Source organism: Enhydra lutris, unplaced genomic scaffold (genome assembly GCF_002288905.1).
Source record: "Enhydra lutris kenyoni isolate GAN:26980312 unplaced genomic scaffold, ASM228890v2 scaffoldscaffold86, whole genome shotgun sequence".
NCBI lineage: Eukaryota > Metazoa > Chordata > Mammalia > Carnivora > Mustelidae > Enhydra > Enhydra lutris.
The window spans coordinates 901,924-918,421 of NW_019154170.1; the positions used below are offsets into that span (position 1 = coordinate 901,924).

The window sequence follows — 16,498 nt, forward strand, 5'->3', positions numbered from 1 at the left end:
TCCCAGCCCAGAGCTTCTCAGCTCTGACGCTGAGGACACTGGGGACAGGAGAACCCCTTGTGATGGACAGTCATTCCAAGCTCTGTGGTCTACTGACCAGCGTCCCTGGCCACTCCATGCCTGTTGCCCAACACCCAACTGGGACAGACATTGCCATGCCTTCCCTGGGGGGGCACAGTTGCTGTCCTCACTGTCCCACTCAGCTCTAGACAAACCACCAGAGCCACTGACCTGTGGGACTCGGGACCCCATTTCCACAACAGAGGCGCCACTCACAGAAGAGCCCCCACGGCACCCCACGTGCCCCAGGGCTCCCCTCTCTTCATCTCACCCTGGGGAGGCCCAGGCTCTCAACTCCCTGTCTTCTCCAGGACCGTGACCCAGAGAGCCCCCACTACCACCCCAGCCGGTCCCACCTCGGCACATGGCTCCGTCCTCCCGCAGGGCGTAGCCGGCAGGGCAGGTGCATATGTAGGAGCCCTCTGTGTTGCGGCAGCGGAAGGCGCAGAGCAGGGGGTTCAGGGAGCACTCGTCCACGTCTGCGGAGGCCAGTGCAGGCGCCGGCTGGGCAGGGTAGGCTTGTGGAGTCCACGCCCCCACCCCCAGGGGCGCCCCCCCATCACACAGCCCAGCTCCTGGACCAACAGGGTCGTACCCTCGCAGGTCATCATGGGGCCAGGCTCGAAGCCCTCGGCGCAGGCACATTCAAAGCCTCCGATGACATTAGTGCAGGTGCCTTCGCCACAGGGGTGCCCGACGGAGCACTCGTCCGTGTCTGAGGGCGGGGAAGGGGGCGGTCAGGGCCCATCCGCCGGCAACCGACCTCTGCAGGCTGCACAGGGCCAGGTCTGGTCTCTGGGCCGGATGCAGGTCAGGCACGCGCAGGGTGCTGGCCAGAGTGCACGAGTGAATGAGTGAGTGAACCACAGGGAGGAGGGTCCAGCGGACAGAGTGACAGGGGCCGAGGGACAGGATCCTGCCTTGGGTGGCGCCTGCCCTGCCCACCCTACTCCTTCCTCCCAGGGGTCGCGGGCTGGTCACGCACCGACACAGCGGATGCCCGTGAAGTCCAGGCTGTAGCCAAAGGGGCACTCGCAGCGGAACGAGCCGTCGGTGTTGACGCAGACGCCGTTGGTGCAGACGCCGGGGCTCTCCGCACACTCGTTCACATCTGCGGGTGGCAGGGGGTGCCCGCATGGCGTCTGTCACATCCCAGCCACACCCAGGCACTCTCCCTCACCCCCGGGGCCACCCACTGGTCGAGGAGGGAGCCTGAGACTTGGGAACAGGGGCAGAGCCCAGACAGAGGCGGGCGGCGGAGGAGGGACCCTTAGCACGTGGGCGAGGGGCTCACCTTCCCGAGAGTTATCCGGGCCTGGGACTGCCCCGTGGCCAAAGGGGCAGAGCTCCTGAAAGGCAGCTGGATACCAAGAGGGGAAGGGGGTGAGGGTCGGGGGCCGGTGCCGCCCCCAGGAGCCCCCTGAGCGGCTGCAGGCGGGCGGGCAGGCAGGCAGGCGGAGCCGCGGGGACACTGGACATGGCGGGGCGCTCACCGCTGCCCTCCTGAGGACACAGCTCGCAGGGGTCGTCCCAGCCCTCGCCAGGCCTCTGGCTGCAACAGCACTGGGCCTTGGTGGTGTTGAGAGCTTTGGCCACAGAACACGTCCCGGCCTCAAAATGGGTGAAGCAGAAGCTCCGCCGCGTGTCTGTGGGGTGATGCCCCGGAAAGCATTGGAAGGGTCATCAGCGATGCCCGGCTCGGAGCCGGGTCCAGAGAACAGGCTACCCGACCTTGCCAGTGGCCAGTCAGGACCCCACAGTCCCCTGACCGTGGTGATTGGCTCTGAGGTGGGCACGTGACCCACCCTGGGCCAATGAGGGCCGGCCCCTGGACCACGGGGGATTCCTCCCAGGCATACCCCACCTCCACAGCTGTAGGGGTGCCCCCTTGCTAAGGAGAGCAAACTCAGCCACACTTGTTCTTGGCTCAGAAGCCCCTTCTTGGAGAGACAAAGTGATTCCAGCGAGCCAGAGGACCTGGGACTGGAGACCCCAAATCCTTGTCGTGGACCGCCCCTCCCCCCAGTCCTCAGCCCTAGATTCTCCTCAACCCAAGAATCCTCCAGGCCAGGTTGGGATCCGAACAACAAACACGGGTCGAGTTGCCCGGTCCACCCCCTTGTTGCCCCTAACCTGGGAGAGAAGAGGCTGGCTGGGACTGGCTGAGGCTAGCCCCCACGGGACAAGGCTGGCCTAGCTGAGATGAAGCCAGCCCAGGTAGGGCAACCGCAGCCACCACAGGACGACCAAAGCCCAGGAGACCAGGTTAGCCCAGCCTGGACCAGGATAGCCCTTCGCAGAAGCGACTTGTCTGGCCAACAGGTTGTCCGGACTCGAATAACCCAGGCAGAGAACACCTCTGTCCAGGTAGGGCTCCCGGAGATGCACACAGAAACTGCAGCCCCCTTTTCTGGGTGACCAGCCCCTCTCTCCCTCCCTTCCAGCTCTTCTCCAAGCCCTGTATGCTTTTCAGGCCGCAGACTCACCAAAGCACCGGTGCCCATTGTCAGAGAGGACAAAGCCAGGTGGGCAGAGGCACTGGAAGCTCCCGGGGCTGTTGGTGCAGGTGCCAGAGAGGCAGAGGTTGGGCTCCTCCAAGCACTCGTCAATGTCTAGAGGGGCGGAACACGAGCCGAGTGGGGGCAGGCAGGCCTTCCACCAGCATAGGACAGCCTTGGCTGCCAGAAGGGGCAGACAGAGTGGGGGCCCAGCTGGGGAGGGTCCACGGACCAATGCAGGCCAGGGGGCCTAGGGACTCAGCGTGAGCCAGAACACCAGATGGGCTGTTTGGGGGTGGGGGTGGGTGTCTTTCCTAGAAGGTGTCTCCAGGATAGGGATCACGGTCAGGATAAGTTTGTCTTTAGAGACTAACTTTGTACAAAGCTAATCAAGATTGGATAAACTTAACTTAAACTGGAGGAAGTTCGCTCAGGGTAACTGCTAGGGTAGCCCGATCGAGGTTAGCCCACCCTGTGCCAGGCTAGCCCATCTGCTTAGGCCAGACCGGTCCAGACTACCCAATGTGGCACAAAGTCACCCAGTTGGCCAATTACACCAGGGGAGCTCAGGTCAGACAGCCCAGACCAACCATCACTCATCGAGTAAAGAGTTCTATGTGCGGCGTGACCCCACACCCATGCCTGTTTGATAGGATTCATGAGGAAGCCTATGGGCCCCAGATAGAGAACCTGGACCAAGCAGCCAAAATGATCCTAGTAACAGTAATTGTGTATGGAGCTGTGTTGGGTGCTGTGCTAAGTACACCTCCACCCCTCACCATGACCCCAGCTGGCAATCCCATTTTACAGATGGCAAAACAGAGGCCCGGATATGCCTCCTTGGCCACAGAGCAGGAGGCGGGGCTGGACTCACCGACACAGTGGTCACTCTGCACCTGGAAGCCAGGCGGACAGATGCAGCGGAACGAGCCCTCAAGGTTCTGGCAAGTGCCTGGCAGGCAGGTTCCTGAGAGGCTGAAACACTCATTGATGTCTGTGGAGAGGAAGAGGAGGGGTCCCAGCACCAGCCCATGACAGGGGACAGGGAGCAGCTCCTACGGTCACTGCATGATGGCCAAGGGCCCCAGAACAGTTCTCCTGGATCCAGGGGAAGGGCTAAGACTCAGGAAGACAGGCACAGCCAGGGAAGGACCCTCCCAGCCCTCAAGTGAGGGTTATACACCCGTGAAGCCACATGGCATCCAGGGGAAGGAGAAGCAAGGTTCCTGATCTTAAGCTACATACAAACCCTTTCGTGATTTCTGTGGCACCCATCTAGAACCTTGTTTAAGACAGCCTCACTGTAGGGGCGCCTGGGTGGCTCAGTGGGTTAAAGCCTCTGCCTTCGGCTCAGGTCATGGTCCCAGGGTCCTGGGATCGAGCCCTGCATCGGGCTCTCTGCTCAGCGGGGAGCCTGCTTCCCTTCCTCTCTCTCTGCCTGTCTCTCTGCCTACTTGTGATCTCTGTCTGTCAAAAAAATAAATAAAATCTTAAAAAAAAAAAAAGCCTCACTGTAAACCGAGCAGAGAGCCCCATGTGGGGTTCGATCCCAGAATCCTGGGATCATGACCTGAGCCGAAGGCAGTCGCCTAACCAACTGAGCCACCCAGGCACCCCTCTTCTTCTTATACCTTAAGATAAATGCCTGATTATGAAATGGAACCATGATCGCTTGGAAGTACCAACCGCAGGTAAGCTGGGAGCAGGGGGCTGACAGAGACTCACCCATGCAATTCCTCCCGTCGGCTGTGAGCTCGAAGCCATCCTGACAGAGGCAGTGGAAGGAGCCGGCTGTGTTAACACACTGGCCAGATCGGCACACCTGCCCCACCAGAGTGGTGCACTCATCCACGTCTGCAGAAGGGGTACGGGCAGGTGGGGGTCACCCACAGTCTAGGGACCCTGAGCTTCCCTTGGGCTTTTGTCCACACGGAAGTTACGTGGAGGGTAGTGACTTTAGTTTATTGTGTACTTACGTGTGAGGCTCTGTATATTAACCTCCCACTAGCCCGTGAGGCAGATACCAGTATTGTAGCACTATGCTATGAATTTGCCTCTGGATACTCCAGTAGCTGAACCCTACAAATTTTGTTTGGTTCCATTTTCATTTAATTCAAAATATTTTTTTGATTCCCCTTATGCTTTCTCCTTGATCTTGGGATCCTTTAGTGGTATGCTGTTTCATTTCTAAATAGTTGGGGATTTCTCTGGATGTCTTTCTGTGACTGATTTCTACTTTAATTCGCTTATATTCTGAGGACCTACTTTGTATGACTTCAATTCTTTTAAATTTGAGTGTTTTAAAAAATATGTATTTATTAATTCTGAGAGAGAGATAGACATAGAACACGAGTTTGGGGGAGGGGCAGAGGGAGAGAAGCAGACTTCCCGTGGAGTGGGGAGCCTAATGTAGGGCTCGATCTCAAGACTCTGAGATTATGACCTGAGCCAAAAGCAAGAGTCCAACACTTAACCAACTGAGCCACTCAGGCACCCTCATTCTTTTAAATTTAAGGTTTGTTTTATGGCCCAGAATATGGGCTATCCTGGTAAATGTCCATGTGCACTTAGAAGGATGTGTGTTCTGGAATGTTCTATAAATACTGAGCAGGTCTAGGTGATTGACATTGTTGTTCAGGTCTTCCCTAACCTTACTGATTTTTTCCTTGTCCCCCCCCCCCATCTTCCTGAGGGAGGAGTGTTGAAGTCTACAACTATTACTGTGGGCTTACCTATTTCTTTTTCAGTTCTGTCCATTTTTACATCATATGTTTTAAAGCTCTATTGTTAGATGCATATGATTTTACGGTTGTCATGTCTTCTCAGAGAATTGCCCCCCAAATATATGAGTTCTCTCTTCATCTCTGTTAATAGTTGTTATTATAGTCTATTTGGTCTATGATTAACATAGGTAGGGACTACTATTAATCTCCTTTTTTGCACAGGAGGAAACAGGAATCCAGAGAGGTAGTTGACTTGTCTGGGGTCACACAGCAGGCAGGTAACAAAGCTGGGATTTGGATTCATGCAGCTTGGCCCTGGAATGCATGCTTTTAACCACTGCACTTAGCCAAAAGCCATCAACCGGGTCTTCACTGTTCTCCCTGTCCTGTCCACCTACCTCCACGAAGCTGAGCGTACACTCTAGCAGGAGACCCCCTGGCCCGACAGTTGGAGAGGTGCGGGAAATTTTGAAGTTGTGGGGAAATTTTGTAGTTTTCCTGAAGGGATCCCTGGGGCCAGATCCTTTATTTCGGAGGGGGACCCTGAAGCCAAGGACCTACTTTTCGGGGGGGAGCAATGAGGCCTGCCCCCCGGCCCAGGTGGCTCACCCATGCAATCTCTGCTGTGTGTTGCCACGAAGCCAGGGAAACAGAGGCAGTTGTAGGAGCCGACGATGTTCTTGCAGGTCCCATTTCCACACGGCTGCTGGTCACACTCGTCGACGTCTGCCAGAGCAAAGCCCCCAAGCCCTATCCAGCTCACCCACGGCATCGGGCAGTGCAGGGAGGGAGGGCCTGGCCGGATCCAGCCTGCCTCCCCGGCACCCAGTCCTGTCCAGGTAGGATGGGCAGGGACACCTGGGGGGTGATGGCTGCAAGTGCCCCTGGACCTATTTATCACTCTCATTTTGCAAACTGAGGCCCAGGGGCATGAATAAGTCATTCACCCAAGCTCTCAAGTGCCGGGACTCGAAGCTGGGTCTGTCTGTGAACCAGGTGGATGAAAACACAGACCTCACCCCAGGGGAGGTGCAGACTTGTGGCCGCCACCCCAGCCTCACTGGGCAGCCTCGCTCTCCAGGAGGAAGTGGGAAGGGACTCTCACCTGTGCACAGGGTCTGGTCCGCCGAGGCCCGGAAGCCACGGTGGCAGAGGCACATGTAGCTGCTCTCTGTGTCTATGCAGTCACCATGGCTACAGACGTCTGGGATCTCCTGACACTCGTTCCGTCCTGGGGGAGGGCAGGCAGTGTGGTGTCCCCAGAACCCCTCCTCTGCATGCGTGCATGTGTACACACACACACACACACGCACACAGAGTTTGCTGAGCCCTCATGCACCATGACAGGGAAGCCCCCCATTCAAGCTGCTGCCAGGCTCCTGCTCCACCCCCCACCCCGTTAACAGGTGCTCGGCATCCCTGCCACCCCGTGGCACAGCCCGTAGAGCCATGCCCTACTCAGGTCACTCTGTCCCATACCCCACACCCTCAGCCCCCACCCTGCACCCTGCTGGGGTCCCCGCTCACCCACGCAAGCCCCGCCAGGTGACAGCTTGTACCCTCGGGCACATGCGCAGCGGTAGCTGCCGGGGATGTTGACGCAGTTGGCGTTCTGCTGGCAGGGGCCCGCCCCGACGGCACACTCGTTCCTGTCTGCGGAACACAGCCGACGGGGAGGAGTGCGGGGGGAGGCCTCCCTGCTGCAATCCAGCCCCGCACCCTGCCCCAGGCTTCAGAGCAGGGACTCCCTCTGGGAGCGGCAGGAACCCAAAGGAGAGCGGTGATGTGGGATGGAGGCCCCTGGACAGGCATGAGCCCCATTCTACAGAAAGGGAAACTGAGGCTTATGGCGCTTAAATGACACGTCCGGAGCGCACGCGGTGGGGGAGCAGCCTCCCACCCAGGGCTGGGGAGGTCGGGCAGGTGGCACCTTCGCAGACCAGCAGCACGCCGTCGTAGCGGAAGCCGGCGGGGCACTCGCACCGGAAGCTCCCAATCTGGTTGATGCAAATGCCACCGGCGCAGAGGGCGGGGATCTCCCCACATTCATCGATGTCTAGGGAGGGCGTCAGCTGTCAGGGGCAGCCCAGCCCCAGGGAGCATCCAGAGGGGCCCTGAGCCAGGCTCCTCCCGGCTCACGCCTCCCCACCCCACCCCCCACCCCACACAGTCTGGCCACCTCCTCCCACCCCTGCAGCCCAGAACCAAGGATTCTGCGGTGGCCAAAATCCCTCTGCCACCAGAGAGAGAGAGCAGGATACGGGACCAAGAGCAGGAGGTGCGTGTGTCTCCCGAATGAAAACCCACCTGCTGCGGCCCAGCAAGGCTGCCTGTGCCTCCTGGGGGTCACAGCATGGACCAGCCTCGAAGGCATGCAGCTTGGTGAGGGAAGCCGATGCGAGAACCTGTACCATACAACCCCAGGGGTGTGAAATGCCCACAAGAGGGAATCCACAGGCACAGAGAGGAGAACCGCGGATGCCAGGGGCTGGGGGAGGACAAAACGGGGAGTGACCGCTCACGGGGAGGGTTTTGTTTTGTTTTTTTTTTTTTTGTTTTGGCGTGATGAAGATATTTGAACTTAGATCCTGGTGCTGGCTGCACCCCTCTGTGAAGACACGGGGAACCCCAGAACTGTACTTGAGCTGGGCCAAGTGTGAGATGTGTGAGTTAAATCCCACTGAAGCTGTTATGTATACAGTTGTCGCTTAAACAGTGCAGGTTCAAACCACAAGGGGCCACCAATGCAGCAGTGTTTAGTTTTTATAGAAATGCAGTACTTTCCTCCTGCTTTTCTTAATAAGGTTTTTTGGACCCTAGCTTACTTTATTGTAGAAATGCAGCGTATTATACACACAACGTGCGAAATAAGCATTAATCTGCTATTTACCCCATCAGTAAGGCTTCCGGTCAGGCAGACTAATAGCTGAGTGATGGGGGAGTCAAGCAATACATATGGAGTTTTGACTGCATGGGCTTTGGTGCTCCTTCCCCTTGCGCTGCTCAAGGGTCAACTGTAGGAAAAGGGAACCCAGTGCCCATCCAGGGGGGACGGGCTCGTGAAGGGGTCCACCCACAGAATGCCACAAAGCAGGTCCAGAGGAGCCGCACGGCAGGCAGTAACCTGCCCAGGGCTCCACTACTCATGGCTGGCTGACAAAAGGTGAGTGGCTGACCACTATGTAGGGCATTCTAGAATGATAACATCTCACACTCCCCAGAAAACATTGCCATACATTTTCAGTGGGGACCACTATGTATACTGAAAAGCATGAAGAAGGATCTAGAAACCCCTGGGGGACATACGGCATGGGAACTGTGGGAGTGTGAAGGGGACTTTGGTTTGACAACAGTCACCGCACCTGCCGTGTTCTTATTGTTTCAAATAAGGAGGACACCTCCATGGGGCGAAAATGGCTGGACATAGGTTCGTTAGTTCCACTCCGCACGGCTAAAATGTGGCATGTGGGGACTAGACTGTACAGAACCTTGTGTCGTCAGAACGGAAATGTTCTGACCCTGCTACAACATGGATGAACCTTAGGGACATTGTGCTCGGTGACAGAAGCCAGACTCAGAAGGACACATCCCGTAGGACCCCACTCCCAGGAAGTCCCCGGAGTCGTCCTCTCCCCAGAGACAGAGAGGAAATGGTGGGAGCCAGGGCTGGGGAGTCCGTGCTTCATGGGGACAGAGTCTGTTTGGGGAAATGGAAAGTTCTGGAGACACAGAGTGTGGGTGGTTGCATGACAATGTGTGCTTCACGTCCCTGAGCTGTGCACTAAACAATGGTTAAGATGGTAAATACCGTGTTGTGTGTGTTTTATCAGAATTTTAAAAAATGAGTAACAACTTGATAAAAATACTTTTTTTTCCCTCTCAAATAAAGGGCAGTGTTTGGCGACGGGACTCCTGGCCTGGTCTGGGGAGTTGGAAGTGCGGGAGCATGGGGTAAGCGTGCGCGGAAGGGAGAGGTCAGGGCTCTGGGGACAGAGAGAGCTGGGGCTATGGGCGGGGGGCCATGGTCACTCACCGAGGGGCTTCCCTGTGTGGATGTCAATGACGAAGCCGGGGGCCTGGTGTCCGCACAGGAGCTGGTAGTCCACTGGGCAAAGGAGAACGGGGCAGAGGATGTTGGAGCTGTAGGCTCCCAGGGAGGACACCTCCTCTTCCTGATCTCCCCCCATTGCCTCCTCCAACCCCTGCAGCCCAGCCCACATCTGGCCTCCCGATAACTAGTCCCTCTCCCTCCCTGTGCCTTGACCGGCACTGGAGGGGCAATGGGCAGCCGTCCACCTGGCAGTGTGATCTTCCAACACAGAGACGCAGAGAATGTGGCCTCGCTCATCTCTTCCCTGCACGAGCGCCACCACCCATACCCCGCTGTCCTCCCCAGAATAGGTAGACTCTTTAGTTTGGACCTCAAGTCCTTCCCCTCTGGCCCTATGACTCCAGCAGTAACTTCTGCCCTCCCATCACACTGATTTCATTACACATCAGGAGATGCCCTACTCTGCCATGCCATCAGAACTTTGCACATGCTGTTCCCTTTGCTGTTCCCTAGCAAAGCCCACTTCAGCCTTGAGGACTCAGAGCAGCCCACAGGGAAGGCTCCCTGGGGCTCCCTGCTCACCCACCATGCTGGCACCGGACAGCTGATGGCACTGTCCTTGGGCTCCCCTCCCCCCGCCCCCACCGGGGCAGCGCAGTGCCCCCTTGCCATCTCTCCCCGGGGGCCTGCGCTGGCTCCCACTCACTCTTCCATCTGCATCGTGATGAGAATGGACCCCTGGCTGGCGTGGACTCCTGCCTTGTCAGAATCTACCTGCAGCTCAGTTTCAGGTGCGTGAGATCCGGGTAGATACCCAAGTCCCAGCATCCAACTTAAGGGTGACCTTTGATCTGTCTTGACAATCTCCTGACCAGAGCTGGCGGTTTGCAGCTTCCCCCGCAGCCTGCACAAGCTTGGGTCTGCCCAATCTTGTTTCCTAGAACCCGGAACATGTGCACCTTCCCAGAAGTGCCCAGTAACCATCCCCTCTCCATCGCCCTGCCCTGGATGGACACTCACTGTCCCCCAAGTTCGTGTCCACCCAGAACCCCTGCGTGTGACTGTTTGGGGAAACAGTGTCCTTGCAGATGGAATCAAGATAAGATGAGGCCATCCTGGGGGTGGCTCAGTGGTTAAGCCTCTGCCTTCGGCTCAGGTCATGATCTCAGGGTCCTGGGATCAAGGCCCGCCTCAGGCTCTCTGCTCAGTGAGGAGCCTGCTTCCCCCTTTCTCTCTCTGCCTGCTTATGATCTCTCTCTCTGTCAAATAAATAAATAAAATAAAATTTAAAAAGATGTCATCATCCTGGATCACGGTGGGCCCAGAATGCAAAGCCTGGTGGCCTTATAAGGAAAGGAGAGACACACAGAGCCTCGGAGCTAAGAAGCCATGTGAGGATGAAAGCAGAGATTGGGGACAGACACAAAGGATGCCCAGAGCCCCCCAGAAGCTGGAAGAAGCAAAGACAGATTCGAACCTAGGACGTCTGGAGGGGGCATGGCCCCCTCCGACACCTGACACCTTGGCTTCTGACTTCCAGTCTTCAGAACTGGGAGAAAATGAATTCCTGGGTTTTGTTTTTTTTTTAAAGATTTTATTTATTTATTTGTCAGAGAGATAGAGAGAGTACAGGCAGGCAGAGTGGCAGGTAGAGGCAGAGGGAGAAGCAGGCTCCCTGCGGAGCAAGGAGCCCGACGTGGGACTCGATCCCAGAACCCTGAGATCATGACCTGAGCCAAAGGCAGCTGCTTAACTGACTGAGCCACCCAGGCATCCCGAATTCCTGGGTATTTTAAGCCACAAAGTCTGTGGTCATTTGTTGCTGCAGCCCTAGGAAACCACCTGTCTCAGCCAGAGTGGGCTGCATGGTGGTGGTGGCGGTGGTTGGGGGTGGGAGTTTGCCAAAGCAGCAGACATGTATTTCGGACAGTTCTGGAGGCTGGGAGTCCAAGAATTCAGAGTCTGGTGAGAGCCACCTCCTGGTTCACACCGGCTGTTTTCCCACTCTGTCCTCATGTGGTGGAGATCACCTGCTTTCCCTGTCTGCTCATGCCCTTCAGGAGGACTCCCCCCTGCAGGACCTAATCCCCTCCTCCAGGCCTCACCTTCTAACACCACCGCACTGGAGATGTGGGCTCAAACATATGAATTTGGGGGACACATTCAGCCCCCAGAACTAATACTTTAACCTCCTCATTGCCCACTTTCACTGCCCTCCTCTTTCAGCTCTTTCTGATACCTGGGCCGGCTGCCAGATCATTCCATTAGCTCTCGTTCCAGCTGCTAGTGTGGTTGGGGGCTCAGTGCTAGCTCCAGGCCTTTGCTCATGCTGTTCCCTGCCCGGAACCCCCTTCTTCATTACAACCAACATTTTAGCAGTCCTCACCAGAGCTTCCCCGAGTCTGCCCCTTCCCCTGCTCAAGGATCTTTACCACAAATATAGGCTTCGCTGACCCATTCCGAATTCCCCAAATGTGCAAAACAGAAGGAAGGATGCTTTGCTCACCCTAAGAGTGATGATTTCCATACACCAACTAGGACATAACTGAAACTCTTCAGCCCTCATCAGAGTAATGTAGGATCAGGGCTAATCTGGGTGCCCTAAGCAGGGTGTGCCCCCTTAAATACTGCACTAACAAGGACCAAGCTGGAAAGAAGGTGGGGGAGGGTACTCACAGCTGGCAGGAGTGGGGCAGGCCTCGCAGGGTCTGTTCCAGGCCTGGCCAATGTTGTATGAGCAGCAGCACATCTTCCGGGTAACGTTAAAGGCCAGCTCATTTCCACACGTGCCATTATAGTGCCGGAAGCAGATGCTCTTCCTCATGTCTGCAGTCGGGTTAGGAAGAGGGGTGTGGATGAAAGATAACCGAGCCAGAGGAAGAGACAGCCAGAGAGCTGAGAACTCATTAATGGATCCATTTGAAAATAACTGGCTTGATGTCTCTCCCCCAAGACACATGAGGTGTCATTTATAGTCTAGTTTTTTTGGGCAGTGCACAACCTGAACAACCATACATGGCAGCCCTGAGCCCCCAAGTCCTGCATCTTCTTCTCTGCTGCTGACCAGCCACTCACACACTCACCCTCCATCTTTCTATTCCCCTAAACACACCTCTGTGCACTCTTTCAAAGCATGGAGACTCCGAGAAGTCCCTCCCACACCCAAGTGCTTTTCCCACAACTATCTTGTCTCCCCAGTCATCATATTTTATACCCATGCAGTTGTTGCCACCATTGACTTGCAGGTACTCCGCGGGGCAGACACAGGTGTAGTTCCCCAGGGTGTTGTAGCAGGTCCCGGGGCCACAGATGTCCGAGTGTGCAGAGCATTCGTCGATGTCTGCAGGGGAGGGAGGGGGAGCATCCAGGAGTTGTTTATATAACCCCACCCCGGATCCGGATCTGATGGAGCCACTTCATCATGGGCTTGAACTTGGTTTCAAGATTAGCTTAAAGGGTGCAGGCATCTTAGTGATATGGGAAGACCCAATATGGAAGTAAGTGGGGGAAAAAAAAGTTTACTGAGATCTCACTTCAATTAAGCTAGTAAGAAAAAAATAACACCTGAGCCCATGAGTCAATTACATGATCACCAAGAATGGGGCAGCCGTGTGCTTCCTAATGAGAGGTGACAGGAAGCAAGCATCCCATGCATGCATCAAGTATTTTTGGAAAAAAAAGGACTCTCAGTCTGATCAGTTTTCTAATCCAGGAGCAGCAGATTTTTCCAAAAAGCAGAGAGTAAACTTTTTTGTTTTGCAAGCCAAATAGCGGTCTCTGACACCCATTCACTCTATCTGCGGTATGAGAAGAGCCACAGATAATAGGTAAAGAAATCAGCATGGCGGGGTGCCTGGGTGGCTCAGTTGGTTGAATGTCTGCCTTCGGCTCAGGTCCTGATCTAGGGTCCTGGGATCGAGCCCTGCATCGGGCTCTCTGCTCACTGAGGAGCCTGCTTTCCCCTCCAACCCCCTGCTGGTGCTCTCTCAAATAAAGAAATAAAATCGAAAGAAAAAAGGAAAAGGAGGGAGGGTGGGAGGGAAATCAGCATGCCTGCATTCCAATAACACTCGATTTTTGAAACTTGAAATGCGAATTTCATGTACTTTTCACATACTGCAAAATACTATTCTTCTCTTGATTTTCTCCAACCATTTAAAAAATGTAAAAAGCATTCTTAGCTAGTAGGCTGTGCAAAAACAGGAGGTGGAAATATCAGCACGCTAGGAGCGGCGTCCTCAAAGAGGGCAGAGTGAGGAACGCCAGCTCCCGTTCCTCCACAAAATCTACTGAGCTGGCAAAAGCTGATGAAATCAACTTTTGCAGAACTCTGGAATCCAGGCAAAAACTCACAACCATGGAATGTGATGTGTAAGATGGCCTAAAGGATGCACAAGACAAAGGAGCGCCTGGCTGGGTCCGTGGGTAGAGCGGGTGATGCCTGATCTTGGGGTTGTGAGTTCAAGTCCCACATGGAGTGTAGAGATGACTTAAAAACAACAAAGTCTTTAAAAAAAAAATCCACAGAACAAAACCTGTTAGGGCTAATTAACAAGTGAGGTCAATATAATTGCGGGAGATAAGACCAACACACAAGTATCAGCCTTATTCCTGTATCATGTCAGTGAGAAATCGAAGAGGAAACTGGAAAATTCTGCTTCTAATCGCGTCCAAAAAATTAAATACCTAGGAATAAGTTTCAACAGAAAGGTGCAAGAGTTGAACACTGAAAACTACAAAAGATCACCACGAAAAGAAAAATTTTAAAAAGACCTATAGAAATGGAAAGCCCCTGTGTCCATGGGTCAGAAGATTTGACACTGTTGAAAGGGGAGTAATTACCAAAGCAATGTCCAGTTTCAATGCAAGCCGTTCGAAACCCCAATGACTTTTGCCGGAATGGAAGAGCTGATCCTGAATTCATAGGGAATTGCAGGGGATACCCAAAACCATCTTGAAGGAAAAATAAAGTTGGGAGGGCTCACACGTCCTAATTTTGAAACTTACAATGCTCCCGTAATCAGGACAGTGGGGCGCTGGCACAAGGGTAGACATATAAATCCATAGAATAGAATTGAGAGTCCAGAAATTAACCATATGTCATGTGATTTTCAACAGGGGAGCCAAGACCATTCAATGGGGGGAAGATGAGTCTCTTTCACAAGCCATGTGGGGACAGTTGGAAATCACATGCAAAAGAAGGAAGTTGGATCCCTCCCTGACACCATACGCAAAAGTTAACTCCCAAGAAGTAGGGGTCCTAAATATAAGAGCTAAAATGATAAAACTCACAGAAAAAGGCATAACTGCAAGACATTGCCTGTATTTGGCAATGGATCCTAGATGATATCAAATGCACAGCCGTGGAAGAAAGGAAAAACCCAGATAAATAGGGCCTCATCAGAATTAAAGCCTGTTGCGCATCAAAGGACATCAAGAAAGTGAAAAGGCAACTACAGAATGGGAGAAACTATTTGCAAGTCAGAGGTCTGATAGGGATCTTTTTTTTTTTTTTAAGATTTTATTTATCTGAGAGAGAGAGAGAGAGAGAGAGCGTGCGCACGAGCAGAGGGGAAGGCTAGAGGGAGAGGGAGAAGCAGGCTCCCTGCCCACTGCTGGACTCGAGCCCAGCCTCTAGTCTGGGAACATGACCTGAGGTGAAGATAGAGCCACCGAGGCTCCAGAATATATAAAGAGCTCTCACAATTCAACAACAAAAAGACAAACAACCCTATGTAAAAATGGGCAGAAGGCATGAACAGATACTACTCCAAAGATATATGAATGACTAATAAGCACATGAAAAGAAGCTCATTAGTCATTCGTCATCAGGGGACTGCAGATCAAAACCACAAAGAGATGCCACTTCACACCCCTAGACAGTATAACTGAGCAACGGAAAATACCGGTGTTGATGAGGATGTGAAGAAACTGGGACCCTTGCACATTGCTGGTGAGCACGTAAAATGCTTAGCTACTGCAGAAAACAGTTTGGCAATTCCTCACCCAAAACAGAAGAGTCAACAGAATCACCATACAACCCAGCAATTCCAGGAGTGAGACCTACATTCGACAAGGACCAGCTACCACTACAGAACATGCCCATGGCAAAATGAAGACCAGGGCTTCCTTGTTGGAGATAGAATGAAGAATTCTCATGAAGAATTTCAAGATGGCAACAGCCAAGCATTAAGCCAAGCGTGGGCCCTTTGGAGAACAGCGTTCTGTGCTACTGCACAAGTCCCATCCCTTGAGTCTGACTGCTGGGAAGGGCTGAGAGGACTGTAGCCCTCAAGCACACTGCTAGTCCTGCAAGGCTGCACATCCAAGGTCAACATTCAGGTTCAAGTCTGCTGGCCCTGTGATCTTTATTTTTTGATAGGACCTTTTTAAAAAATATATTTTATTTATTTGAGAGAGAGAGAGAGAGAGAATGAGTAGGGGGAGGGGCAGAGGAAGAGGGAGAGGGAGAAGCAAACTTCCTGCTGAGCAGGGAGCCTGATGCAGGACTCCATGCCAGGACCTTGAGATCATAACCCAAGCCGAAGGCAGACATTTAACTGACTGAGCGACCCAGGCAAGCTACCCGCGGCATTTCTCTTTCTCCCTTGATATCCTAAGGGACAGGGGAGGTAGAGAGGAATGAAGTGTATTTCAAGTATCTGGGTTCTGATTCTTGAAGGTGTGACAGCTTCCACCTCCATGTACAATGGAAATCAGTGCGTTGATCTCAGATTTCTCCCTTCCTTCCCCATTTCCTTGAGTTTCTAAGCAGCACTGCTCTGAGAAAGAAGATACATATCCTGTCCTTGTGCACTGGTGTCGGTGTCTGGCTGCATGTTGGGGTTCAATCGATATTGTTGAAAGGGAGAGATAGAATGAATTGGTGGATGGGTGGACGGATGGGTGGGAAGGATGGATGAATAGGTAGATGGGCGGATGGACAGATGGATGGATGGATAGAGGGATGGATGGACGGATGAGTGTGGATGGATGGATGAAGGGATGGATGGATGGATAGAGGGATGGATGGATGGATGGATAGAGGGATGGATGGATGGATGGATGGACGGATGAGTGTGGATGGATGGATGAAGGGATGGATGGATGGATAGAGGGATGGATGGATGGATGGATGGATGGATAGAGGGATGGATGGATGGATG

At 54.0% G+C, this 16,498-nt stretch overlaps 1 protein-coding gene across 2 annotated transcripts in view; it reads right to left on the reverse strand.

Moving 5' to 3' along the window:
• The window catches only part of LOC111161745 (fibrillin 3), a 52,929-nt gene that overhangs the window by 10,040 nt on the left and 26,391 nt on the right, over window positions 1-16,498 (reverse strand). For both annotated transcript variants that reach the window (XM_022525654.1, XM_022525653.1), the window contains exons 39-53: window positions 12,547-12,672; window positions 12,009-12,158; window positions 9,315-9,386; window positions 7,212-7,337; window positions 6,809-6,934; window positions 6,387-6,512; window positions 5,891-6,007; window positions 4,284-4,412; window positions 3,433-3,552; window positions 2,547-2,672; window positions 1,554-1,706; window positions 1,355-1,420; window positions 1,046-1,171; window positions 656-775; window positions 417-539 (exon numbers count right to left, since the gene is read on the reverse strand). In XM_022525654.1, coding sequence (XP_022381362.1) covers window positions 417-539; window positions 656-775; window positions 1,046-1,171; window positions 1,355-1,420; window positions 1,554-1,706; window positions 2,547-2,672; window positions 3,433-3,552; window positions 4,284-4,412; window positions 5,891-6,007; window positions 6,387-6,512; window positions 6,809-6,934; window positions 7,212-7,337; window positions 9,315-9,386; window positions 12,009-12,158; window positions 12,547-12,672 — 1,806 coding nt within the window. The remainder of the gene's footprint in view (window positions 1-416; window positions 540-655; window positions 776-1,045; window positions 1,172-1,354; window positions 1,421-1,553; window positions 1,707-2,546; window positions 2,673-3,432; window positions 3,553-4,283; window positions 4,413-5,890; window positions 6,008-6,386; window positions 6,513-6,808; window positions 6,935-7,211; window positions 7,338-9,314; window positions 9,387-12,008; window positions 12,159-12,546; window positions 12,673-16,498) is intronic.